The 26,791-nt window shown below is 37.8% G+C and overlaps 1 protein-coding gene across 6 annotated transcripts in view; it reads left to right on the top strand.

Annotated features, from left to right (window-relative positions):
* Window positions 1-26,791, top strand: part of RNF13 (ring finger protein 13) — a 121,317-nt gene that overhangs the window by 68,743 nt on the left and 25,783 nt on the right. For 4 of the 6 annotated variants that reach the window (XM_081301568.1, XM_081301569.1, XM_081301570.1 and 1 more), the window contains 3 exons: window positions 7,093-7,180; window positions 14,040-14,130; window positions 22,483-22,588. In XM_081301568.1, coding sequence (XP_081157694.1) covers window positions 7,093-7,180; window positions 14,040-14,130; window positions 22,483-22,588 — 285 coding nt within the window. Of the gene's footprint in view, window positions 1-7,092; window positions 7,191-14,039; window positions 14,131-22,482; window positions 22,589-26,791 lie in introns of all 6 variants that reach the window. The other 2 variants (XM_081301573.1, XM_081301572.1) reach the window with 2 other exon arrangements.

Raw genomic sequence — 26,791 nt, 5'->3', positions numbered from 1 at the left:
TTTTCTAATTGCTAGAGATGTTGAACATTTTTTTCATGTATTTGTTGATTGAATGTAGGTCTTCTTCTGAGAAGTATCTGTTTAGCTCCTTGGCCCATTTTAACCTTCATTCTTGAAGGAGAGTTTTACTGGATATAGAATTCCAAATTGAGTTATTTCTTCTAGTAATCTTTTTGTAGAGTCATCTAAATGGACAAGTATGTCAGTTTGCAAATATTTCTTCTTCCTCGTCTCTTCATCCACACAGGGCACTCCCTTCCCCACCTTTCTCCCTTCCTTCCTCCCCACCCTTTGCTCTCCCCATCTCCTCATCCTCCTCACATCTTACGGGTGGGTTTGGAGCTTAAGGACAATGTTGAAGAGTGGTGGCCAGAGAGAACCTCATCTTGGTGCCATTGCTAAGGAGAAAGTGTTTGGTCTCTTACCAGCAAATAGCATTATCTATAGGGTTTTTTTGTAGATGACACTGCTAACAAAAAAAAATTTAAATAACAATTTAAAATATGAATTCAAATTCATATTTGGCCAGGAAAGTAGATTGGGAGCAACACTAAAATAATCTTTATCTTGCTAGTGGTTAAGCACTTAGAATACATTGTAAGACAGTATTTTTATATTTATACTTAAGCCAGGGGAGTTGAATTTCCTCAATATTTACTTCTTCTCTGTACTTCACTTTATTACTTTTTTACTAAAAAAAATAATGACTTGTGATTGAAATTTATACATACATATGCCATGTATATTTTTATTTCACGAATTACTCATAATCTGACATATTTCAGTATATTCTCTTCTCACTTCCCAGTTAAAATAAATGATTTTTTAATAACACTAACTTAAGTTAGATCACATTTAAATTAGATCATATTTGGGCTGGGGATATAGCTCAGTTGGTAGAGTGCTTGCCTCACATGCACAAGATCATGGGTTCAATCCCCAGCATCACACACACACACACACACACACACACACACACACACACACATAGATCACATTTAAAGCAACAATTCCTTTTTTAAAAGATTTTTAAAAATTATTTTTAAATTGTAGATGGATCCGATACTTTTATTTTATTTATTTATTTTATATGGTGCTGAGGATAGAACCCAGTGCCTCTCACATGCTAGGCAAGTGCTCTGCCACTGAGCTATAAGTCCAGCCCCACAACTGTTCTTTTATCAAACACCTTCTGCCACCACCTGAAGCCAGTTGTTCTCTGAAACACTGGGTATCATGGGAGATGCATGAGCAGTGTTGAGGGCAGTCACCTGTCGGTCTGCCTGTCTGAGATGATACCTTTGAGCTTGTTTTTTCAGTGTTCAAACATTAGAAATTTTTTTCCATGCAAGAGAAGAGCTTCTGTAATCAAAAGTTTTAGAACTTGGAAGTACAGAGTTGCATTTCAAATAATAAATGTTCTCTGTGTGTCTTACTTTACACAGACATCCAGAGTGCCATGTGATATAGTAATTGGGCTCTTTTCTGTCAAGGAGTCAACTTCTGTTGCATTTTTACTATTCTTGCAGATCGATAGCCATGATGTGTGGACAGATCTGTGTATTTGTAGTGCCTCTTCCCAGGGTAACAATGAAGGATGCTCAGCTCAGTTTGTGCATAGTTTGTAGCGGGACTGAAGACTATAAGAAAGGTGAAAATGTGAATGGACTGTGTTTTATAACTTTTTGTTTTCATCAACTGGTAGTAGATTCATTCTAAGTATTTATTGAGTGAATAAATGAATGACTTTGCTGAATATCTCTACATTTTTTTCTCACATCCCGATCATTCTTAGTTTTCTGCCCAGGAAACTCAAATTGAGTGTGTTTACAGCCAGTCTCTGGTGCCTCCCTGTCCAAACAAGCTCTTTCTGGCTTTCCTCTTTGGCCACGGGCATCCTTGAGCCTCGGGTCAGCAGTTGGCTATATAGGTACTCTTCACACATCACTGTCACCCCACGTATCACATCTGTTCCCACAGGTTCAGCCTCCTCTTCCCGCAGGCTGAGCACCACCAGAGTGTCCAGCATCATTGTTCTAGCCGCCTCAGCCCCTTGCTCAAGGGTCTCCCTTGAGAAAGCCCCAAGTCTAGTTTCTGAGTGGCCTTCAAGGAACTTCCCAGTCTGTCCCTTTGTTCCTGTGTCACCTCATTAGCAACAGTAACACTGATTTCAGGGAGTGGCCATAGCATCTTGGACCCACCACCTTTGGTCCTGTGATGGGGAGGTGGAGGGTAGTAGGAGCACATGGTAGAGCAAGCTACTCCCCTCACAGGGGCTGGGAGCAGAGGAGGACAAAGAGACCCACCATTCTCTGTGAGGGCACACCTCCTACCCCAATGACCTGAGAACTCTTTTTAGGCCCCAGCCCTTAGGCTTTCTTCTAGTAGTGCCAATATATGGTTAGACCTGGAATGTCCCCCCCACCCCCATTCCCAAGCTTGTGTGTTGAAAGAATGGTCCCCAATGCAGCATGGTTCAGAGGTGGGGCTTTTAGGCAGTGATTGGATCCTGAGGACCCTGACCTCATCAGTGGGTTGATCCATTTGATGGATTAATTCATTAACAGGTAAATACACTGAGAGGAGGTGGGTCCTAGTTGGAGGAAGTAGCTCTCTGGGTGCAAGCCCTGGAAGGGCTTATCTTTTCTCTTCCTCTGCTTCTCAGCTACCGTGAGCTGAGCAGCTCTCCTCTGCCATGCCCTTCTGCTGTGATGTTTCTGCAGTGGAGTTGTCTGACCATGCACTCCTCTGAGTTGTTCTTGTTGGATATTGTGATCACAGTGATGAAAAGATGACTAATACAGCCAAGCTAAAGATCAGAGCCTTAAAATGTGGACCTTAGAAGTACATTCAAGATCCAAAACAAAGCACCTGTACTTCAGATCTGATCTCTGTGTGACCTCAGGTAGCTCTGTTTACCTGTCTGTCCTTGTTTCTAAAATACAGAAAAGACTGTCTGCCTTGTAGGCTTGTGTTGAATACTGGAGATAGTAAGTAAATACAGGTCTCCTGTGGTAGTTGTTCTGGAGCCTGTATATATGTTCTGTCAGTGGTTTCCCCAACTCCTCATTCCTGTGTGTCCTGAAAAGATCTCTGCTCATGATCATTGTGACAGCACAGTCATTTCTTTCTTTTTTATAAGATGTTTCTACTAGAGTCAATAGTTTTAATTTGTCCAAATGAAAGATAAAAGGAACTCTTATGACATTTCCAGGTTTTATTTTAGGACCTGTCTTATTGACAACTCTTCCTTTGGCAATCTGCTATTTTCTGACGTATTAGCTATTTGTAATAACAAGCCAACAGTCCCTTATTTCTGTCAAGCTCTTGGTTAGGGGCCACCTGGTCCTCAAAATTTATTTGTACCTAATTTGTTGATTAAATGTAAAATATTCAGTGAATTTACTGCAGTTTGAACTAATAACTCTGATCAGTCTCTTTTAAAAGGCAGATTGGCAGTACAGTTCAGAGAGCTTTCTAGTGCAGTTTTGATGGCTCTTCTGGACTGAGGTTTTTGTTCACCATGCATGCTTTTTATTCATGAATCTTTGAGCTCTTTGCTTCCATCTGACACTATGTGTTTGAGATTGCATTTTATGAATGCGAATCCTTGCACATGATTACTAAATGATTTAGGTTTTACTTCTGCTTCATGTGTTCTTAAAAATACCAGCTGCTGCTTAGTTGAAAATGTAATTTAATTTGAGTGACACATGAGTTTATAGTTCCTAAACATGAATATATTTTCCTTGTTTGTATTCATAAGCCTGTTGGTCCATATGTTAATGTGTTCCTTGATTTAGTTTTATTTCTTTATTTTAAAAAATCAATAACAACAACAACAAAAACCTTGGGAAAATCATGCTTGTTAAATTTTTGGAACATGCTTCTATTATTTTGGAGTTCACATTTAAAGCTTACAAAATTCTTTCCGTTAGTGATATGATTTTATATTGTATTTATGTAAACAGTTACATTTTGGAGTGAGAAGGGACATTCCTCTTTGGTTGCTTGGCATAGTTTTAAGAACCTCATGGTGAGACTTGGTCACACATGCAGCATGTTAGGCATCCATTCTCGCGCCCTGGTGGATCTTGATAATTTGGGAGTGAGAAAGCATCGTACAGAATTGATGATGCTTTGTCTCTTCTCACCAGAGACTTCATACTCTGACCTCTGCAGGAGACACAGGACCTTCTGCAGACCTGTTTTGGATAGGGGATGGTACAGGTATGCATAAATACAATGCATGACCCTGTGTGAGGTCTTGAAAACAGAGCATAAGTACTCCTGGGTGGGGGGACCATGAATGTGGGTGACACAGCATGTGGCACATGGAATGGGACAGTGGCTTCATAGAAGTGCCGGTCCCTGAAGGCCTGATAGGTGTCCAGAAGACAAAGGCTGCTCCAAGACAGAAGTATGAGCAAACCCTTAGAAACTAGAGCGTACCGTCTGCTGGCCTGGTCCTGTGCTCTGCCTGGCACACGCTCTGCCTGCTTGGTATGGACACTCAGCGGACACTCTAGAATTGCACTGCAGGGTTGCTCTTTACTGTCGTTCCTGAGACCACACACTGTGTCTTTACATGGTACACCTTTGCTCTCCTGTATGTACTTCGGCAGAGGAAAGAAAGTTAAATTGTGTGATTTCAGTTATTATATGTGTTAGCTCTAAAAGGAGATTTAAAACTTCAGCTTTTGATATTGTTCTAATTATTTCTCAAATTGTATCTGTGGCAAAAGGCCCTTTTGAATGTGGGAAGAAACATTTCTCCTCAATTACATGGTTAGATTTTTGGAAATTGTTAAAACGGTCATTAAAATATCAGAAAAGCTCATAGGAACCCCAACCAGGCACAAGTAAAAGCTAAGTGAAGTCTTCACTGCTATGGTAAAGTTAATATATATGATAAATAGGGGTTAACAATTAGAATATCTGTAAGAGATTTTATTTTCTCTTTTTAGAATGTGGTAATGAAGAGGCTATGGGGAGTGACATTTTATCAATTTGAATTGAATAATAAAATCCACCTAAAAAAATATGCACTTATCTGCAGAAAATAGTAAACTTATGCTCTTGATTATTGACAGTCTCTTGCATGACTATACAACACTCCTTGTGACAGTTTTATTGTCTTTTTTATTTCTGGCTGTTATTCCTAACAGGAGTAAGTCCTGCATCAACAAACTAATTATTTTAGTTTTTAAAGATCTCTTTATGCCCAATTTTATCACTTAGGTTTGTGATGTTATATTGTGAGCTGTCAATTTGAACAAAAAATTTATTCATTGACTTATTCAACTGGTATTTATGTAGTGAGTTCCTCCTCTGTAGGCTACTTCATAGGTGCTGTGGAGGCTGTAAAGCTGAGCAAAATATTAATTTCATGAGATATTCATATTTCCTAGAGATTCAGTTATTTTCAGGAACAGGATAAAATTATTCTGATTTGTCCACACTGCTCTCTTTCAAAAATCCAACTTGCATTGGTGGGGTTGTTCCAGAGAAGGCAAGAGTATACTGCAGGAGAGAGTTTTACCTCTGTGAAGTCCGCTTGCCTGCGGGCCTGAGGACAGGACCTCATTTCTTGCCTACGCTTCAGAACCCGGGTCTGTCAAAATAATGACACATCCTATTACTCTTGGGAACTTGACTCCTTGGAACTTGATTTAGATTTTGTTTTTATTCAATCGTAATAGAATTTTGAATAATTTTAATGTTGATAACTAAAGTGGAACTAATATTAGACATGGAAATTCTTTTTAAAAATTAATTTGCCTGTTTCTTAAAAACACAAGTACACAGAAAACATTTTGAGAGACACATCACTGTGTAACAACCATTTAAAGTGATATATTTCAAGAGTTCCTATTAAGTGTTTAATAACTATACATTAAGTTATTATATTATACATAAGTGTTTATGGTTTTGTTCTAGTTTTATATACAACTATGTTTTAAAACATGTATTCAAAAAATCTCCAAAAGCATTTCAAGTACTTAAGATATATACATTTGTGTTTATGTGTGTTTATTTAACCAATATGGACATAATGATCTGATCCTTAATTTTTACCACTAGTCTAAGGGTCATACAATAAGTAGTTTAGCTGTGGATTCATTTTTATTTGTAACAGATTATTGTTTTACAAGTGAAATGTAACAGTATGTTTGGATACTTTATCCAAAGAAGAAGAAGAAGAAGAGGAAGATTCTGCAGTGATATTCTTAAGGGGCAAAGGTTACTATTTTGGAAGATAGCTTTAAGAAAGATTTAATAGCTATATAGAAGCAGTAAGTAACTTCAGACTGGAGGTAATGTTAATTTTTCAAAGCTTTCAAAAGGAATTTGAAGTAATATTGTTGATGATTAAGCTAATGGTAAGAAATTGATTTTATTTGACTCATTTCTATGTGTTAGGCGTGGTAGTAATTAAGCATTTTTAAAGTATTATTTTATGAATGAAAAAGACATTGCCATTCCATTTTTTTCTTTTTTTTTTTTCTAACTAGAGATAGAGAGTGAGAGAGAGAATTTTTTAATATTTATTTTTAGTTTTCGGTGGACACAACATCTTTATTTTATTTTTATGTGGTACTGAGGATCGAACCCAGTGACCCACGCATGCCAGGCAAGCGTGGTACCGCTCGCTTGAGCCATATCCCCAGCCCCATTCCAATCTTAAAGATAAGTAAACTGAGGATTAAAAAAAAATCAAACATCATTTCCCTGAGTTTATTCTACTAATAAGTGGAGGAGACAGGATTTGAAAGCCCACAGTCTGATGATACCTAAGCCCCTAGCATCAGTCTCTGTTTCAGAACTACATGTTTATTGCTTCAGATCCATTTAGCAATTGAGCTTGTATCCCTATCCTTTATTTGCTTCTGATTTCACTTACAACCATCAGGAATATACCTTAAGAAGTCCTTGGATATCAATTGTAGCCTCTGTTATCTTCAAGAACACCCGAGATTTATTCCTACACGTGTACATAATTTAATTCTAGATATATAATAGAGATTTATTAATATTTATTGAAATTGAGGGACATTCCACCTCATCACACCAGTGTTTTCTGACTTGCAGGTGTTAAATGCACAAAGAGCAGGATACAAAGCAGCGATAGTCCACAATGTTGATTCTGATGACCTCATTAGCATGGGATCCAACGACAGTAAGTACAGGTATCACTTTTCTTCTCTCCTGTTTGACAGAGCATTCAAAGCTAAAAACTAACTGGATTTTCCTTCTCTAATTTTTTGTTTAAACATCAAAGTTTCTTCTCTATCATAATTCCCAGTTCTAGCCCTCTTCAGATAATCTTATTCACAATAGAAGTGGAATTCACTTGTTCTTGTCTGAATGTGTTAAATTTTTTTAAGCCTGAATTTTTATCTATTGGTGTTTTGTCGAAAACTGAAGGAAAACTGAAGCCTTAAATAGAGATTAAAATGCTGAGTTAAGAATGCTGTAGGAAATTTTTTGTGATTTATTTGTAGATTCACAACATTAAATTTTAGAATACACAGATACTATAGGTATCTCCTAATTTGGTGGAAGTTCAAAGCCCCATAAATGTACTTTCTTATTAGTTGTCATTATTGACTTTACATTGTATGTTTACGTTTTTCATTTGAAATGGGAATATCTTTTCTTAGTCTTGGCGGACCTTGGCTTATAGGGAAAATGAGCCAACTTTAGTTACAATGGCTTTATTCAGATGGTGATTTTTAAGCTGCAGGCTTCACTTAGTGTAGTTTCTGTAAAACAGAACACTGTAGGTTTTATCAAAACTTAATTGCTACTAAGATGTCACTGCCAACATTCATGATTAGAAGATCTTTGTTTCCCCCTTTTCAGTACATAGCTCTCATAACTCTTGCTACTAAATTCCATCAATTTGTCTGTGTAAGGTAGAACTTGGAGCAAAGTGTGGCCACAAAGCCATGACCTGGTGGTGCATCAGAACATACTTAGGATTCTAAATAACCGTGTTCTCAGCAGTACATGTTTTATATTCTTTTGACCCACACATCTTTTTATCTCTTATGTAGTGCTTTTTTTGGTTGTGTCATTGGTCATTGTCCTTCTTACCCCTAACATGGTGAGGTAAAATTATAATATCTAAAATTTAATGAGCTCCTTAGTTGATTTCTTTATATTTTAAATTATCATTTTTCTTCTAGATAATTAATCTTTATGATTGTAGAATAAATGAAGAATCCTAAGCTTTTCTAGCATTTAGGAACAGATCAATAACCACTGTGTTACAGGACTTACTAGATGAAGGGAGTTTACTTATCAAATGACTACTGTTGCTACTGCAGATTCTACTAATTAGAATTTATTTTAACTGATACACAAAACCATAAAATTTGTATATATCAATGGAATACCTTGTAATGTCCAATACAGGTATGTTGCATATGTTTAATGGGGTAAACATTTGTCTTCTCAAACATTTATTCATTCTTTGTAGTGAAGTTTCAAAATCAGCCACCTTTCTGTACAAGAGCACCACAGAGCTTCTTGCTCCTGAGTAACTCAGTACTTTGATCACATTTTCCCCATACACTGTTCCATTCTCTGATAGCCCAGCTGTTCTGAGATGAACTTTGTGGATTGCACGTGTGAGTGGGATCATGGGATACCATCCTTCTGTGCCTGGGTTGCGTCACTTAGCATAGTGACTCCACTTCCATCTGTGTTGCCACAAATGGTAGGGTTTCATTTGTGCCATGTTGTCCATTCCTCAGTTGATGGATGCTTAGGTTGTACCTATTGCAAATAGAGCTGCAGTGAACGTGGGGTGCAGATGTCTTTTCCAGGTGCCGATTTCTTTTCCTTTGGGCCTATGCCCAGTAGTGGGACTGCTGGGTCGGATGGTAGTCCTGTCTTAACTTTTCGAGGAAGCTCCATGCTGTTTTCCACAGTGACAGTACTAATGTACATTCCCTCCAGCAGTGTACAAGGTGCCTGTTCTCCACATCTTCCCCAGCACTGGCTGTCTTTAGTTTGTTTGGTGTTTGCCTCTCTTACTAGGGTGAGTTGATATCTTGTGTGACTTTGATTTGCCTTTCCCCAGTAATTAGTCATGTTGAGCCTTTTTCATGTGTGAGTTGGCCATTTTTATGTCTTCTTTTGAAAAATGTGCATTTAGATCTATTGCCCATTTTTCAGAATTAGGATGTATTTTGTTGTTAAATTTTTGATATTCTTTATATATTTGGGATATCAACTATTTGTCAGTTGTATAGTTTGCAAATATTTTCTCCCATTCTGTAGGTTGTATCTTCACTCTGTTGAGTTTCCTTCACTGTACAGAATGTACTGCAGACTTGACACACTCCTTTAGACCCCTCCCTTAAAAATATCATCTCAGTTGATACATCATAGGTCAGTAACTTTGCCATCTATGTACATTATGGAAAAGTGACACACATATTCTGGCCAGATTCAAATTCCAGCTTCGCTCAAATTAGCTGTATAACTCTAAGCATGTTACCTACTCTTTGTGTATTTGCTAAAGGCCTGAGCCCAGCTTTTGTTAGCCCTCTAGATCTTCTCAAGGGCTCAATATTTTCTAGGTTGAACAACTGATTATTTGTGGCCTGTTTGCTCTTTCGGCGTATATTCAATAAAAATTGTGCAAGCTGCAGGTGTCAGTTCCCTTTAGAAACTGTTTTGTGTTTGTAGTACCATAAAACCTTTTGGTTGCAATCGTCATTTCCTAAGGAGGATGTGCTAAATATTAAAAGTAGCAGGTAACTATATCATCCTGCTGTTGCCATGGAAATGTTCCAACTAATTTATTTCAAATTAATGTATTTCAAAAATTGCTCTGGATTTTGGTTCTTTGTTGCCTGGGTTGCTTTTTTTGTGATTTTTTTTGTTCACTCTCTCTATGTTTGTATGTGTGTGTGTGGGTGGGTGGGGGGTGTTTAAACATTTCTTATATCCAAAGACAAGTGTTGTGAAGATCTTTACCATTTTCAACTTTGCTGTTTCTTAGTAGAGGAAAGAAAGCATGGATGTATTAGAAGGACCCCGACTGTACTCCTTTTCAGGACTTAGTCCCTACCTACAAGGAGTATTGGTGTTTTTCTGAGTTAAGATTCTAATGTCTGGAAACAAAAGGAAATTTTTAGTAAAAGCTCCTTTTGCCACATATCATGCAAAAAATACACTCACTTTTATATCATCCACATGCAAATGGGTTGAGTCAATGAGCTGGTAGCATTCTTTATCTTCAGGAGGCAGCATGTGTGGGAAGAACACCGACTTGAGGACCAGGATGTGGATTTGTTCCAGGGGAGTCAGTAGCTGGACAGCCTGTGCCCTTGGGAAAGTCACTCAGCCTTCCTGAACCCATTACTGCCATCTGTAAAAGTGCAGATCCTCGTAGTTTCTGTCTGACCTGGGTTGTGGAGACCATGTGAGAGAAGGTGTGCAGAGAACCCAGGCTGTGGTGGAGAGGGAAGAGCCAGGAGGAGCTGTCCAAGTGCAGGCTGTGCAGGCTCCCAGCTGTGCAACCAGGGCAGATTATCAGTAGCTCTAGGTTTGCTCTTTCTCCTTTTTATCTTGCTTTCTTCCTTCCGCAATTATTTTTTGATAGTTTGCTTTGCATCAAGCACTGTTTTACGTACTATAACTGCAGCAAAAGGTACAAGGCTCTGCTTTGTACCTTTCATTGAGGCAGCAGAGTGCAGATGTTACAAGTACTTTGGGAAACTGCCTGCCAGGGTTGAATCCAGCTTAGCCACCTATGGCTCTGTGACCTAGTATTTGTGTACACATTATCCCACATCTCTGTGTCTCGGTTTTCTCATTTGTGAAGTGGGGATGATGATGATAGTTACCTTGTTGATCTGCTGTGAGGTGGGGATGATGTGAAGTGGGGATGATGATGATAGTTACCTTGTTGATCTGCATTTAGTGCTTGTTTAGTTATCATTATCATTGCATTCTAGAGTGGGATAGAAGACATGAAATTGTGATGAAATAAAAGTGCTATTATGTCAAGTAGTAATAAGTTCTGTGAAGAAAGATCTCTCAGGTAAGGGGATGTAAGTGGCAGGGAGAAGGAAGGGTGGGCATTTTAGACAGGGTGTCAGAGGCTTCTTACAAGACACTGAGATTTGAGCATAAGTCTAAAGTGGGAGGTTGCATCCTGTAGATCTCTAAGGAGTGTTCTAGGAAGAGGGAGCCCCCTGTGCAAGGCTCTGAAACAAGACATGCTTGGAGCTTCCCAAGGCGTTTCAGTGGCAGAGTGGGAAAGGGGGACGGAGGCCTTCAGTGACATGGGAACCAGAGGCTGTGTCATGCTGAAACTTGTAGTCATGCTCAATGCTCAGTAGGTTTTTTTTTTTTTTTAAAGAGAGAGAGAAAGAGAATTTTTTAATATTTATTTTTTAGTTTTCGGTGGATATAACATCTTTATTTTATTTTTATGTTGTGCTGAGGATCGAACCCAGCGCCCCATGTATGCCAGGCAAGTGCGCTACCGCTTGAGCCACATCCCCAGCCCCTCAGTAGGTTTTAAACATACTTAGAAGGATTGCTTTGGCTGTGCTGTGGAGAGCAGACTGGAAGTGACAGGTGGCAGGAGCACAAGAGGCAGAGTCTTGAGGTAGCCCGTGCAGCAGCCGGGTGCAGGTGTCTGGCAGTCAGACTGTGAGAAGCAGGAGAATTTTGGGTCTGTTTTGAAGTTGACAGAATTTGATGCCTGGAGCCAAGGACAGGGAAGGGTCAAGGATAGCCTGAGAAACACAGGCCATGCCGTTTACAGAGGTGACTGAGGGAAAAGGGACACTCAGGGCTCTGTCTGAGACACCTGTTAGTTGATCAGGTGGAGACACCAGACAGACAGCTAGATACAGGAGTCTGGAGGGGTTGGAGCTGGCCGTTCAGGTTACAGTTGATCTATGATATGATAGCTCTTTTGGCAGTATGTGTTTCACAGAGTTGTTTTATGTATGAAAAATATTCAGTGATTTTTAATTTTTTTTTTTGATGAACTAGAACATTTTCTGTGTTCAATGAATCAATGAATAAATAATGCTATGGTCTCCAAGGCGCTTTTCTCTTTCTTCATCTTCGTCTTCTCCTAACATGACAGTCTCTACATCTCTTTAGATACCATAATTCAGAGGTTGTATTATTTTCAGTCATTATAGGTTGATACTTACAAGCCCAAAGTTTCTATTTGAGTTTGTCAGAGTATCTTCATGAAAGAACAAAACATTTATAAAGGTACATAATTCCAAGTTTTAATTGTCAAATAAAATAAATTTTGAACTGATATATGGTAGAGTAAAATTTATTTTACTTGACAATTAAAACTTGGAATTATATACCTTTATAAATGATATATGATAGAGAAAAATTTCCTAGCAAGATAGAAAATAGTTTCCTAAAATATAGGTGGTCCTGGGATAGTACCTCTGCTGCTATTTAAAACCATGAGGTAGGTGCATGTTCACATATGACAGGTTATCTGATGAGTATCACTGAGTGGGAAGAAAGCTCTTACTTTTTTCTATTTTTTATACCATTAATAAAGCAATTTGTTCGTTCTGTTGATATAAAAATAGTGATTAAGTATTCCTTGATAGCCATTTGGATTCCTGCCTTCCTTGGAATTACATGCTTGAGTGTGCTTGTGTGTGTGTGTGTATGTGTGTATGTGTGTTGGGGAGGGTAAGAGTGTGTGGGAGTGAACATGTATGTGTGAGTAAAATAATAGGGAAGTGAAAAAAGTACTCTGATGGATACCAGGATTTTAAAAATTTATAACGAGCACACACACAAACAGGTCAGTGGTTGCTGAAGTCAGGGGAAAGAATTGACTATAAAAAGGGCTGAGGGAATTTGGGGAGCTGATGATCGTTCTGTACCTTAGTTGTGGTTAAATAATTAAATGTTTTTGTCATAACTCAGAACTGTTGGTTACTTCTGGTAAAATATGCACCAAAGAGGGAAGTGCTGTGGTTGTGTTTTTCTTGTTTTCTCCCACACTTTTTAAGTGGATAATGAATATGCATTGTTTTTTAAAATTAGAAGAAAGTTATTTTGAAAATGAATAGCAAAAGAAAACAAATGGCCTTTCTCTAAGGCCAAGTCCATTAAATTAACTCACAGCTAATAATAGTCAGTCTCTTCTGTCGGTAACAGTAAGATTGTTTTTCTTTCTGTTCCTGAGTAATGGGTAATTTTGGACAAAATTCTTTTTTTTGGGTGGCATTTGGTTTTGGTTTTGAACACAGTTGTAAGAATCAAATGTGTTGAGATTCCAGTCTAAACAGAGATTTACTGTGAACTCCCGGCTTAGGAGGAAGTAGAGGCTCACCCAGCCCTTGCATCCCTCACTCTGTGTCCAGCCTGCCAGCCTTTGGCTCTGAACCGCCAGGGTGTATGGTGCTGGGGGCTGTGGTGGAGCATTCCTACTCTCACCTTGTACCTCTCCTGGAAATGGGTATGTAAAAGAAGACTTTTCTCTTCTTTACTTAGGAATTAAATTATTTCTTACTCATGTTTCTTCTCTATCAATTCGAGTTATATCTAAAGTGGAATAAATCAAATAGAAATATTAAAGATAAAACATTGTGTCTCCCAGCAGCTTGGGAGGCTGAGGCAGGAGGATCATGAGTTCAAAGTGAGGCGCTAAGCAACTCAGTGAGACCCTGTCTCTAAATAAAATACAGAATAGGGCTGAGGATGTGGCTCAGTGGTGGAGAGCCCCTGAGTTTAATCCCAGATATGCCCCTCCCTCCAAAAAAATTATGTGTTAGTCTTCTGGGGCTATTAATAGAATTAAGTGAGGAAGCAAAATACTTGTTTTTTAATTGTAAATGTACCATATTTCTAAACCACTTGGATAATGAGGGGAAATTTACAGAGTGGAAAATCAAACATAGACAGTTAAGTTGGTTATAATTGTTTCCAGTTTCATTTGCTGCTATTATGAGGAAAGTTAAGTTGATTGTGTACTAAGAATGGGTTTTTACCAATCATTTTATTGTTCTTATATACAGTTGATGTGTTAAAGAAAATTGACATTCCATCTGTATTTATTGGTGAATCATCAGCCAACTCCCTGAAAGATGAATTCACATATGAAAAAGGGTAAGTAGTGAATATCAAAAATAATTATAATCATAAAACTTAAAATTCTTCTCCTCCTTCTTTTTCTTCTCTCTCTTTCTCTGTGTATTTTTCCTGGTGCTGGTGATTGAACCTGGGATACTTTACCACTGAGCTACACCCCCAGCGCTTTATTTATTTTGTGACAGGCTGGCCTTGAACTTGCAGTCCTCCTTCCCCAACCTCCCAAGTCTCTGGGATTATAGACTGTGCCACCGCACCTGGCTAAATTCTTCCTTATGTTAGGGTGGAATTATATAATGTTCATTGTAATCAAGATTATGTTTTAGTATGAACTCTGTTGGCTGAATTTTCTCTCTTTAAGTCATGATTTTAAGACTGAATTGTACTGTTTCTTCTGTGTATGATTATATATTAAAGTATATTCATGCTAGAGAGTTGGTAATGTTGGCACCAATGTTACTAACAAGATATGTGTGTGTGTGTGTGTGTGTGTGTATGTATGTATGTTATATGATTATAAAAGGGGATTTATTAGATTGGCTTACATCACCAGAAGCTGGATGGTTCTAAGGTGGCCATTTGTGAGCTGCAGAGCTGGGGGAACAAGTAGCTACTCAGTCCAAGAAGCTGGAGCCTCAGAACACCAGGTATCCTTAATGCCAACCCAGTGCAGGCCTGAAGGCCCGGAATCTTCCTGGAGAGTCACTGGGAGAGTGTTCTTTGGAAGAGTGAAGGAGCTGGTGTCTGATGTTCTTAGGCAATGGCAGCAGCAATCAAGAACCTGCTCAAGAAGAACAGAGCTTGCATCTGCTGCTGCTTCCTTATTCTTCCAACTTGTATTCCATCCAAGCCTCAACCTATTGCATGGTTATGTCCACACTTAGGAAGGGTCTCCAGTTCATTCCTAGGAACACCCTCATTGAGACCACCAGAAGCCTCTTAATCTCCAGCATATCTTAATCCAATCAAGTTGAAAATGCAGATTAGCCATCACATGTATCTTAAAGAGTCTTTTTGTTTCTGATTATAAAATCATACCTTTTACATTAAAAAGTAATACATACATGCTGGTAAAATCTGCAAAACTTCAGAAGTGGAAAATATTTGAAATAAAGTTCCCCATGATGCTGTTCAACAACAGCTATACAAGCTTTTAGTTTTCCTCTGTTTGATTACTCATGTTAATGAATGATAATGTGCTCATAAAATGGAACCATACAATACATAATATTTGTACTTTATTTAGTTGATATTCTTTTTATGTTGAGACAAGTCCACAAGACCTTTTATCCCATCTCTTGGAGGGAATATATTGAGGGATTGGAAAATTTTTGGATTTTTAAAAGTTTAATATTCCAAATAGGACTTGAGGCAACACCTGTAATTGAACAAGTTAATGTAACTGCAGTGGATTTATCTTTTCCTGTCAGTTCATTGCAAGTTGACTAGAAAATTGCAAACATCTAAATAAACATCTAGATAAACACAGGGTATTGAACATAAGCAAATATTATATTTTAATGCTTTTTAGACTTGTACATATCTGTGTGCCCTTTTCCAACTGTCTGTCCACCTGTGTTTCTAACCTTTTATCCATTCTCTTGTTTTCCCGCAACAAAGCTAGGGGAAAATATATTAATATATTTAATATTTAATACATAGATGTAATTATATGTATTGATGTACTTTTTTGCAGTGCTGAATATATGTGTTTCTAAAAGATACAATAAATCCTGAAGGGATACTATTGCTTCTAATTTAAATTTAGGACTTCAAAATTTACTTCATTTATTTTAAATCTATTTTATTTTTCTAAGTTTAAAGACACAAACATAATAATTATTATTAGTTTTAATTACACAATATAGACAGAGTCAGGAAAATAGTATCAGTACTATTGCCAACATTTTTTTGGGTGTGGGTACCAGGGATTGAACTGAAGAGCACTCGACCACTGAGCCACATCCCCAGCCCGATTTTGTACTTTATTCAGAGACAGGGTCTCACCGAGTTGCTTAGGGCCTTGCTTTTGCTGAGGATGCTTTGAACTCGCGATCTTCCTGCCTAATTCCTCCCAGGCTGCTGGGATTATAGGCGTGCGCCTTTGTGCCCAGTTTATTGCCAGCATTTTTAAAAGCAATTCTTCCCCTGCTTAGAGTATATCATAGTAGATATTAAAGTTAAATTATTTGCTGTAAAGACATGGAATACTCTTCTCTATGTTGTTGTTTACAATTGGAAATACAAGTCTGTTTGATTCATTCCTTTCAGAGTATGGAGAGTGCTCCTCCTCTTGCTAATCACGATTTTTTTATTGTTAAGTATAAAGTCAAAACAATAAAAATAAAGTATATTCAAAGAAGTCCAGGTTGTATTCTATTCTTGTCCATCTTGATCTGATCCTTGCCTTGTAATAGTAACATTTTTTTTCAAAAAGATCGTTTATTATTTAATTCACTAAATTAAAGAATCATAGGCAAATTATATACCTTTTCTCCCTTATCTTCAGCTCTGAGTGATGAACTGAATTCCTCTTCCTGCTTTTGGCTTAACAGTGTACCCAGGAGATCATACCAGAGTAGACATATACTTGTCACACCTTCTTACAGCTGCATAGAACTCTATTCTTTGACTGTGTTGGTTCACTTAACCAGTCCCCTGCTGTTGGACATTTGAATTGTTCACATCTTTTGCTGTTGTACTGGTGCTTTAGTGAGTAATCATGTAGAGAAGTCCTTTAGTGTTTTTGCTGGTATACTTCTGGAATAGATTCCTGTAAGTGGTGTTGCGGTTCAGAGGTTAAATGTATATACTCTTTCCTGGCTATTGTCTTAATTCCTTTCACAAGGGTTGTGTCAGTTAATGTGTGATAGTACCTGCTTTCCCACAGCCTCACCAACAAATTTTGTTGTCAGATTTTTGAATTTTTGCTAATCTGACAGGAGAGTAATGGCATCTTACTATAGTGTTAATGTGTATTTCTCTTATTACGAACAAATTCAAGCATATTTTTCTTATGCTTAGCTATTTGCATTTTCTTTCTATTAACTCTTTAACCCATTTTTTCCCTGTTAGGTTGTTGGTCATTTTCTTTGTTTAAGTATGTTAGAAATTTGTGATATGCTTCAAAAAATTTTTTGTGTTTTGACATTTTCATTTTATTTATGAGTTGGTTTTTAAAAATGAAATCACTTAGCATGATGTTTTCAAGGTTCATCATTTCATTATATGAATTGGTATTTTATTTCTCTTTTTGTTTGTTTCTGAATGATATTCCCTTATATGGATATGCCACATTATATTTATTAGTTGATGGACATTTAGCTTGTTTCCAAAATATTTTGGCTATTATGAATAATGTGAGCATTTACATATAAGTTTTTACATGTATGTGTGTTTCCATTACTCTTGGGTGTATATTTAGAGTGGAATTGCTGTTTACATAGTAACTTTATGTCTGATATTTTGGGCAATTGCTAGACTCTTTTCCAAAGGGCCTGCACCATTTTATAACCCCACCAGCCAAATGTGGAGGTTCTAATTTCTCCCAAAGAAATTTAATAACCAACTTTTCTAGGTCTAGAAAAAAAACTGATATTTTTATCATTACTTCTATACTTATAAATTAATTTAGGGAAAATTGACATTTTTAGGATGCTAAGTTTCCTTTTTCAAGGATGTGATATATCTTTCCTTCTATTTATTCAATTAGTAATCACGAGTTTGTTTTTGGTGTTTTGTTTTTTAAGTCCAAAATCTATATGAGGAACACATTTCTTGTGAAATTTATGGCTAGGTATTGTATTGTTTGCTATCATAAGTAGGGTCTTCTCTTTGTTTACATCTGCCACTTGTTTTTTTATTTGTATGTATGAAAGCTCTTTTTATGTGTTGATATAGTTATATGCAATTGGACTGGATTCTCTTATTGTTGTGAAGTTTCCCATTACAAATAGAAATAGTTTTATCTTTTGCTTTGTAATTTTTATACTTCTAATTGTTCTCTCTTATCCAGTTGCCTTGGTAATGACTTCAGCACCACATAAATAATAGTGGAGATAGTGGCCATCTTCCTCTTGTGTCTCACTTTTGTGAGAATTCTTGTTTATTCTTTAAGATTCTTTTTATCATATTAAGAAAGCATGTATCAGTTCCTGTTGTGTTGCATTTTATTCTTTTTAGCAGTTTTCCAGCCTTTTAACTACTGTTAAAAAACAGCAGTCCAGAACTGGGTTTGAGGTCCAGAGGTAAATCACTCACCTAGCATGCCTGAGGCACTAGGTTTATCCTCAGCCCCACATAAAATAAAATAACGATATTGTTATAGGTGGACCCCTATAACTGAAAAATAAATACTATGCTAAAAAAACCACAGCAGCCCAATAGTCCTTTATTCAGATCAATATTAATTCACTTACCCTATAAAGCCACGAGATAAGCCTGGCTTATCATCCTGACTTCCATCACTTCTTAACCTGTTGCCTTCAACAAAAATTTATCATCTCTGGGCCTTAGCTTCCCTCCTCTTTAAACGTGGGAACAACAATAATAGAATTTATATATACAGCATTTAAATTCTTTGAAGAATATCTAGTATGTAGTAAATAACTAAACAGAGTGCTGGGAGATTTTTGACCAAACATTATGTGTAGTTGTACAGCTGCTTCTTTAGCAAAAGTGCCTGCACATTACTAACGATAAATTGTTGAAAATTTCACTGTAACAACTGTCACGTGGCCCTCCCCAAAAGATAATTATTGGTCTTTTTAGTTAACTGCCAATTTGATAAGAAAACGCATTGATGACATTAATACTTATTTATTCATAGGGAACATTTTTGCAAACTGGTGTCCTTTGTGTACTTTGGTCTTTTAAAACTTTAACTCTACAAGCGTTTTGTAAATTTGTACCTACAAGGGTAAATAACTAGGTGGTATACAGTTTTCAGTGTTGCAGGTGGGGAAGGAGTGTTATTGTTCATAGTTGTAGGACATGGGGGGGTCACTTGGTGGCTCTCAGAAGGTCACAGTCTTTTTTTTTTTAATTTGTTTTAATTAGTTACACATGACAGTACAATTACCTTGACATATCATACATTTGAATCAGATGGGATATAATTTCTCATTTTTCTGAGTATACAGGTTGCAGAATCATATTGGTTATGCAGTCTTAATGGACTCGCTTTCTCTTCTGAAAATGTGGCATGGGAGGAAAGAACTTGCACTTCCCTCCGCCTTCAGCTTTCTGTCTTCTCAAGGCTGTGCTTTTTATTCTGTCCTATCCCTATCCCTGGGCACAGAGACTGTGTCATCATCAATATTCAGTAAATGTGGGTGAAATTAAACTGTAGGGAACATAGGATGTTGGGCGAGGCAGCTGCCGGCTTTGTCTGAAAGGGGCAGCAGGTTCGAGATGGCAGTCAGCTGAGGCAGTGGTGGTGTTCGACCTGAGCACGGCTTGTTGCCTAGAATGTTGGTCTGTAGGCCCTAAGCTGGGTTGCACTTGTAAATCCACTGCAGCTTGGTGTTTTGGGTGGCAGGGGTTTGGGTGACAGAACAGACAAGGCAAGGCCTCCTGTGAACAGCCCGGTGGGGAGATACTGTTATGAAGCTTAGGCCGCAGCACTGGTTTGAAATGAGCCTGGGAACACATGGAGAGGAAAATAAGACCTTATTTCCTGGGCCACCTGGGACTCCGCTTCAGTAATGACTATCAGCTGCAGAGCTCATGGGATATGCTATCCTCAGGAGTGGGTGGAGGCGGGTGCTAAGGTACTTACTAAAGCTATTTTAATACCTCCTTTTTCAAACACAGATTAGTCTGGGACCAGGACAGGGTGACTCTGCAGGCTCCACTGTGGGCGACCTGAGTACAGGAGGAAACAAACAGGGCCAGGGCACGGACGTGCTGTTGTTGCCCTCTGCCCTGTGTCCTCGCCGCCACCATTAGCCATCCTCAAGGGGTAAAAAAGCAGTGTCCTGCACGTGTGCTCAGCTCTCGATTCAAGGAGTCCCCCTTTATCATCATGGGCCATTTAAAATTGTCACGATGTACCTTCGCAGCAAACTAAAATGACTTGAAATACAGCAGGCAAGCATTAATAAAGTATGTAGAATGTCAGGTTTCATTTGATTTCATTTTTATAGTTACAAGCACACAGGAAGTCTCTACTGAAGTGGTTTGATTTCTCGTTCACTGGGACTGTTCTTTCAGTTTATTTTGTACCTAGCAACTCGTTTATTTCTGAGCAACCCTGGGGCTTGTTTTATGGGACAGTGTTTATTTATCTTGTATAAACCTCATGTGTCTTAGGAGGTAAAAAACATAAAGAAGAAAAAAAAACAGAATATAAGAGGTGTAAGTGTTCTACTGCTAAAATATGAAGAAGCTACAGTCACTTAAATTGAGGCTGGGCAGCAGACTAGTTTCCAAATCCCAGGGATGTTAATTTATAGCATGTAGGCGGGGGTGAAGTGAGGAGGCTACAGAGGATTAGCATGTCATAGAAAGGCCCTTTGTACTTAGAAGTGGTACCATTGGCTCATGGCAGTCTCAGAGAGTTTATACCAAGAACAGGGACATTATTTACAGAGCTGGCCTCCTGCTGGAAGAGATACTATCAAATAGATAAGCTCAGGCCTCCTACACTGTACCTCTTTAACACTGACTGATTAAAGCTACCACCAAAAAAAAAAAAGCATGTGAAATCCTTTGTTATCCTCATTCTGGTGGAAAGTGACTGAAGTTAAAAAAACAAAGGAAAAAAGAAAACAAAACCCCACTTGTATTCAAGCAATCTTGGCAATTTGGGGAAGGTGCTTAAATTTTGAAGGAAAATTCTTGGTATTTGTTTGTTTTTGATGAAGTTCAATGGAACTCCTTGAATGTAAGTGTAATAAATAATAGCATAAATGGAAGTAGTTTGCTTTCATGATTTGTTTCTTAAGAACAGTAGACTCCTAAGTACCTCTTCCATCATGGGGGAAGGAATCCACCTGCTTTTATCTACCTTTATACCGTGAATTATTTTACCCTGAACCCTTGTATTATAAGTACCTGGCTTTATTACCTAAAAAAAAAAAAAAAAACACCCAGCAGTGAGTAGTGCAGTAGCATTGCTTGCACCATCCTAGCCTGGTGCAAGTGGACCCATGCAGTAGCTACTAGTCGCGTTGCTGGACATCACACAGACCCTTCCCTAGACTAAGAGATTTTTATGCAAAGTTTTGATGCCATGTAAAAATTGCTCATGTAACAAATAGTATGATTATTCTCATCACAATTTTTATTCCATGGGTCCCTGTCAGTTTTTCTTTTTTTTTTTTTAATTAGTTGTTCAAAACAGATTCAAGTGGGTTATGAACTCCCATTTTTCTAATAGTAATGTCACAACAGCTATTAACATGGTTGATAACCAAAGGGAGTAAGGTACATAGCAGCCCTTACCTTCCATGTCCATGGCATACACATTTCTATGTTTTTTTTTTTTTTAATTCAGTTAAGTAGTGGAGAATAGAGTGGAGATGGCGATTCTTGTCAATTCCTTTTCTCACAGATGACAGGCACAGTGGCGGTATCTGTGGGACCCAGGGCAACAGGTACAAAGGAAATGTGTCTGGAGGAAGCAGTAATGTCTCTGTTTTCTACAGAAGGAAGTGATAAGCAATAGTTTGGTTGAGGTGGGGATTCTTGTTGATTTACTTCCTAAGGTACTACCATTGGTTTTTATGCTGGTGATGCATATAAAATATTACTTTTGCGTGGGCAATGAGATTGAGTAAGTAACATCTCTCCAGGACAGATATAGAAGCATTGATTGACTGATTTTATTTACCCAGTCCAGAACCTTCTTTTAAATATATAGGCAAATTATTTTGAAAAATATGGAAAGTAGATATAAAAAACATCTCTTAAATTATTGGGAATTCTTTATTAGAAAATGAGATGTGGGACTGTAGGTCAGTGGTAGAGCCCCTCATGTATGAGGCACTGACTTCGATCCTCAGCACCACATAAAAAATAAATAAAGATATTATGTCCATCTACAACTAAAAAAAAAATTAACGAAAAGAAAGAAAGAAAATGAGATGTGTAGCCAGGTGCCATGGCACACGCTTATCACCAACTTGGGAAGCTGAGGCAGGACATTGCAAATTTGAGGCCAGCATCAGCAACTCAGTGAGACTGTCTCTCAAAAATAATAAGGATGGGGGATGTAGCCCAGTGATAAAGCACCCTGGGTTAGTCCTAGAAGAAAATAGAAGATGTTTGTAGTGGATTAAATTATAATGTCTATGTGTCTTTTAAAAAATATTCTTACTTGATTTTGTTTAACCTCATTATCAGTGATTGTTCTTTGCTTTCTTCCAGGGGCCACATTATCCTGGTTCCAGAATTCAGCCTTCCTCTGGAATACTATTTAATCCCCTTCCTCATCATAGTGGGCATCTGTCTCATCTTGATAGTCATATTCATGGTAGGTGAACTAACTTAATAATTGTAAAATGTGGTACTAATACATCTAAAGCACATAGCGTTGGATGAGAGAAGCCTTACACTAAAGAGTAACTCCTACTACATGAGCCCCTGTGTACACAGTTCTGGAAAACAGAGAGAACCCAGTGGAGACATCAGAACAGTGGCTGCCTGCGGGGATAGGGCGAGGGTGTGCTGAGGAGAGCGCCAGGGACTTTCATGGGGGGAGGGTCATGTTCTGTGTCTTGATAGATATTTGGGTGGCACAGATGGGTGGCATTTGTCTGGATCCACCCACTCGAATCCTTAGCTTGTGCATTTCATTGTATGTAAATTTTCAAAAAAAAGTGACGGAACTGTAAAAAAAGAAAAGTACTTAACGCTTAAGTAATGATGTATATGCTGTAGTACTGGGGGAAGTATACTGTTGTCTGCAACTTACTTTGAAATGTATTGTAAAAAATTAAGAGGACTAAGGTAGGACATACTGATGGGGCAATAGAGGAACAGACGTGGTAAAGTGTAGCAAGACATGCTAGGTAATGGGTGTCGGGTGTTCGTGATCAGATTCTTCACTTCCATACATTTGAGAACTGTCGTGTTAAAATGTAAAGGAAGCCTGAGGCTGGAGGAAAGCGGGGGCACATTGCTTCTCCAAAAGTAGGTCTGCACACTATCCTCCCGCACCGAGGGCTGCACAGGATGCCCTGCCTCTGTCCTCCTCACCCCCCTGGGTGTGCAGTGGAACTTCTGAGAGGCCGAGGGGGTGACACAGCACAGGAAGACAGCAGATGAAAATCTCTCTGTATTCTCTTCCCACGTGGTCAAAGAACTTCGCAAAAATGTAAAGCAATACTACCCTTCTAAATTTTTTCTTATTTTTCATAAAGAATATTTATATTAACATCCAGTGAGTTTATTATCATATTGAAGTTATAGGTTAAGTTAGAGATCAAATGCCATCTTTGAAATGTCTAATTTCCCTATGATATTGGGGTATTTTTTTCATTTATTTAGGTCCTTCACCTCCATCAGTTTAGTCATTTTTTCCTGTAAATCTTTTGTCTTTTGTTAGACTTATTACATAAACGGTTTTTTGCTTATTACAAAAGATATTTTTGAATTTGCATTTCTAATTAGTTATTACTAGGATATAAGAACATTATTAGGTTTTTAAAATAAACTTTTGATTTTGAATGTTAGGTTTACAGAAAGTTTCAAACAAGAGAATTCTATACATTGCTCATCTAGCTTCCCTCATTGTTGATATTCTACATTATTTGTCAAAACTAAGAAACTCACGTTGGTACATTTCTATTAACCAGCTCTGTCCTTTGTTTGGATTCCACCAGCGTTTTCACTAATGTGCTGCTTCTGTTCCAGGACCCGGCCTGGTGTTCCACACAGTGTTTGTCACATCTCCCTGTGTCCTCTGACTGGCAGTTCTCAGTTTGTCCTTGTTTTTCATGTACTTGATTGTCTTTGAAGACTGTGATTAGACCGGGTTAAGTTTTTCAAAAGGAGTCTCAGCACAGAGGTGAAAGGTGTTATCTTAACCCTGGGTCAGTGGGTTCATGATATCCAGGTAACAGTCCTGACAACGTGACCCTTCATGTTGGATAAGGTAGCATTTGCCAAGTTTCTTCATTGTAAAGTCAATATTTTTCTTCTGCTCTCCCTTTCTTTAGAAATGAGGCACCACATCTAGCCTACTCTAAGGGTGGGAGCAGGAATTGAGCACCACCTCTTAGAAGAGGAAGTATCTGATATGTTATTTGACATACTTCTGTAAGGAAGCCTTTTTTCCTTTTAGCATTCGTTCATTCATTCCATCATTTATATTAGTATGCATCCAGACATATTTATTTTATGCTTTGTTATAATCTAGTACTACCTTATTTTTCTTGTTAAATGTGTTTGAGTTCTATATTCCTTTGACTTGACTCCCATCCTTTTGGTTTTTAAACCTTCTTTTTTTATTAGTGCATCATAGTCATATATGACAGTGGGGTTCACTTTGACATTATCATGAATGCCCATGACATAAGTTACTCCATGTCAATCCCCAGAACTGCCCTCTTCCCTCTCCTCCTCCCTTCCCCTGACCTATTGGTCTTACTTTCATTAATTAAAAAAAAAATTTTTTTTTGTACCAGGGATTGAACTCAGGAATGCTTAACCACCAAGCCACTCCCCAGGCCTTTTTAGTAGTTTATCGCTGAGCTCCTTAGGGCTTTGCTAAATTGCTGAAGCTGGATTTGAACTTAGGATTCTCCTGCATCTGCCTTCTGAGTTGCTGGCATTACAGGCATGTGCCACTGCGCCTGGCTTATTAATTTATTTTTAATTGGTACATGATAGTTATGTATAGCGGTTGAATCTCTTGTGATATGTTCACACCTGCACTGTATAGCATGGTGGTCCTCCCTTTTCTTGTCCCTGCTGCCACACACTTTCTCCCTTCTTCTACTCCAGTCTTCTCCCTTCTACGTGTTGGGCCATCTTATGTTTTTCTTGTCCTAGTCCTAAAATCAGCAATTTTTCCTAGAAGGAAAATTCCTTTTATCAGAGTGCTGTAATGAGAAACCAAGATTTCAACATTGTACATCTTTGATTTTTATATATTAGTCTTATATTTACAAACTTGCTGGATTCTCCTGTTTGGGTAATTTGCTGATTTTCTTGGGTTTTCAATGTAAAAGCAAGGAAGTATAGAAAATTAGAAAATCAAACAATAAACAAAAATGCCACCGGTAAATTAGGTGTAGAAGTAGGATTATAGACTTAAAACTTAAAATAAGCATTATGAAATAGTGACATTAGAAGACTTCCCTGGAAAGTCAGGAATAGGAAATGGATAAATGTTTGCTACTTAACATTTTGCTATATTATTTTGGTAAAACCAGGAAAAAAATCAGTGTGTTAAAAATAAAGAAACCAGATTTTTATTTGCTTATTTAACAGGTATTGGATTATATATCTTTCCTCTATCACGAGATCATTGTTTTTCTCTTTTACTCTGTTCATTTGTTGGCTGTTGTGAATCTGCTTTTAAAACTTAAACATCTGGGTATTCTGAGGATAAATTCGATTTGATTATGTTGTGTTAAGTTTTTCTTTATATTTTTTGATTATGTAGATTTCTGATACAGATCAATCTTATATTTGGACATAGATGCAAAAATTTCATAATATTGGCAATCTGAATATCCAGGTAAGAAAAATCTTTAGTTTTATGGAGGCAGACAATCAAAACTTAAACAATCCTGTGAGTAGTATTGGTGGGACTATAAGATGGAACATATACCTATAGAAAACGGTATAGCAGTTCTTCAGAAATTAAACATAAAATGATCATATGATCTGGCAATTACACTTCTGTGTATGTTATCCAAAAAGAATTGAGAGCAAGGACTTGAGCATAGATTTGTAAATCCATGTTCATAGCAGCATCTTTGCCAGTAACCAGGGTGGAAGCAACCTAAGTGTCTGTTAACAGATGAATAGATAAACAAAATGTAGTACAAGGATACAGTGAACTATTAGCAACGACGGACGGGAATTCTGACACATGCAGTAGTGTGTGTGAAACTTGAAGGCATTATGCTTATTAGTTAGTGGGTCACAAGAAGACAAGGACTGCATGATTCCCCTTGAATGAGGTGGTCTAGTTGATAGAAGCAGAAAGCAGTAGGTACTGGGCACCAGGGGTAGGAAAGAATGGGGAGTTACCGCACAATGGGCAGAGGTTCCATTTTGCAGGGTGGAGAGTTGTGTGGGTGGGTGGTGGTGATGGTAAAGCAGCAGTGTGAACAACAAAAGTGGGTAAGACACTGCAGTATGTGTATTTCACCATAATTTCAAAAAAACACAAAATACACAATCAGAATTATTCTAGCTCTGTAACACTAAGGCTCTCTTTATTCTCTTTTCTGAAAGTTTTTTTTAAAATATATAATTTGGATCATCTTTTTTTGTGGAGGTTGACTTTTTGGTGAAGGTTGCCTATAAAATCATCTAAATCTAGTGACCTTTCATAGTTACATGGATGTTTAGATATTTTTCTGCTCTTTACCAAATTGCATTTCTAAGAAATTGTTTTTAAATACAGTGGGACAGTATGCTTTATAATATTCATAGACTCATAATTTTAAGAGAGATTCTACCTTGTGTGGCATGAGTTCTCTGTTTCAGAGCCTCTGTG

Source organism: Spermophilus citellus (assembly GCF_964194105.1).
Source record: "Spermophilus citellus genome assembly, chromosome: 7".
In the NCBI taxonomy this organism is placed as follows: domain Eukaryota; kingdom Metazoa; phylum Chordata; class Mammalia; order Rodentia; family Sciuridae; genus Spermophilus; species Spermophilus citellus.
The sequence above is the reverse complement of the archived record's forward strand: the minus strand, read 5'-3'. Positions and strand labels throughout refer to the sequence as shown.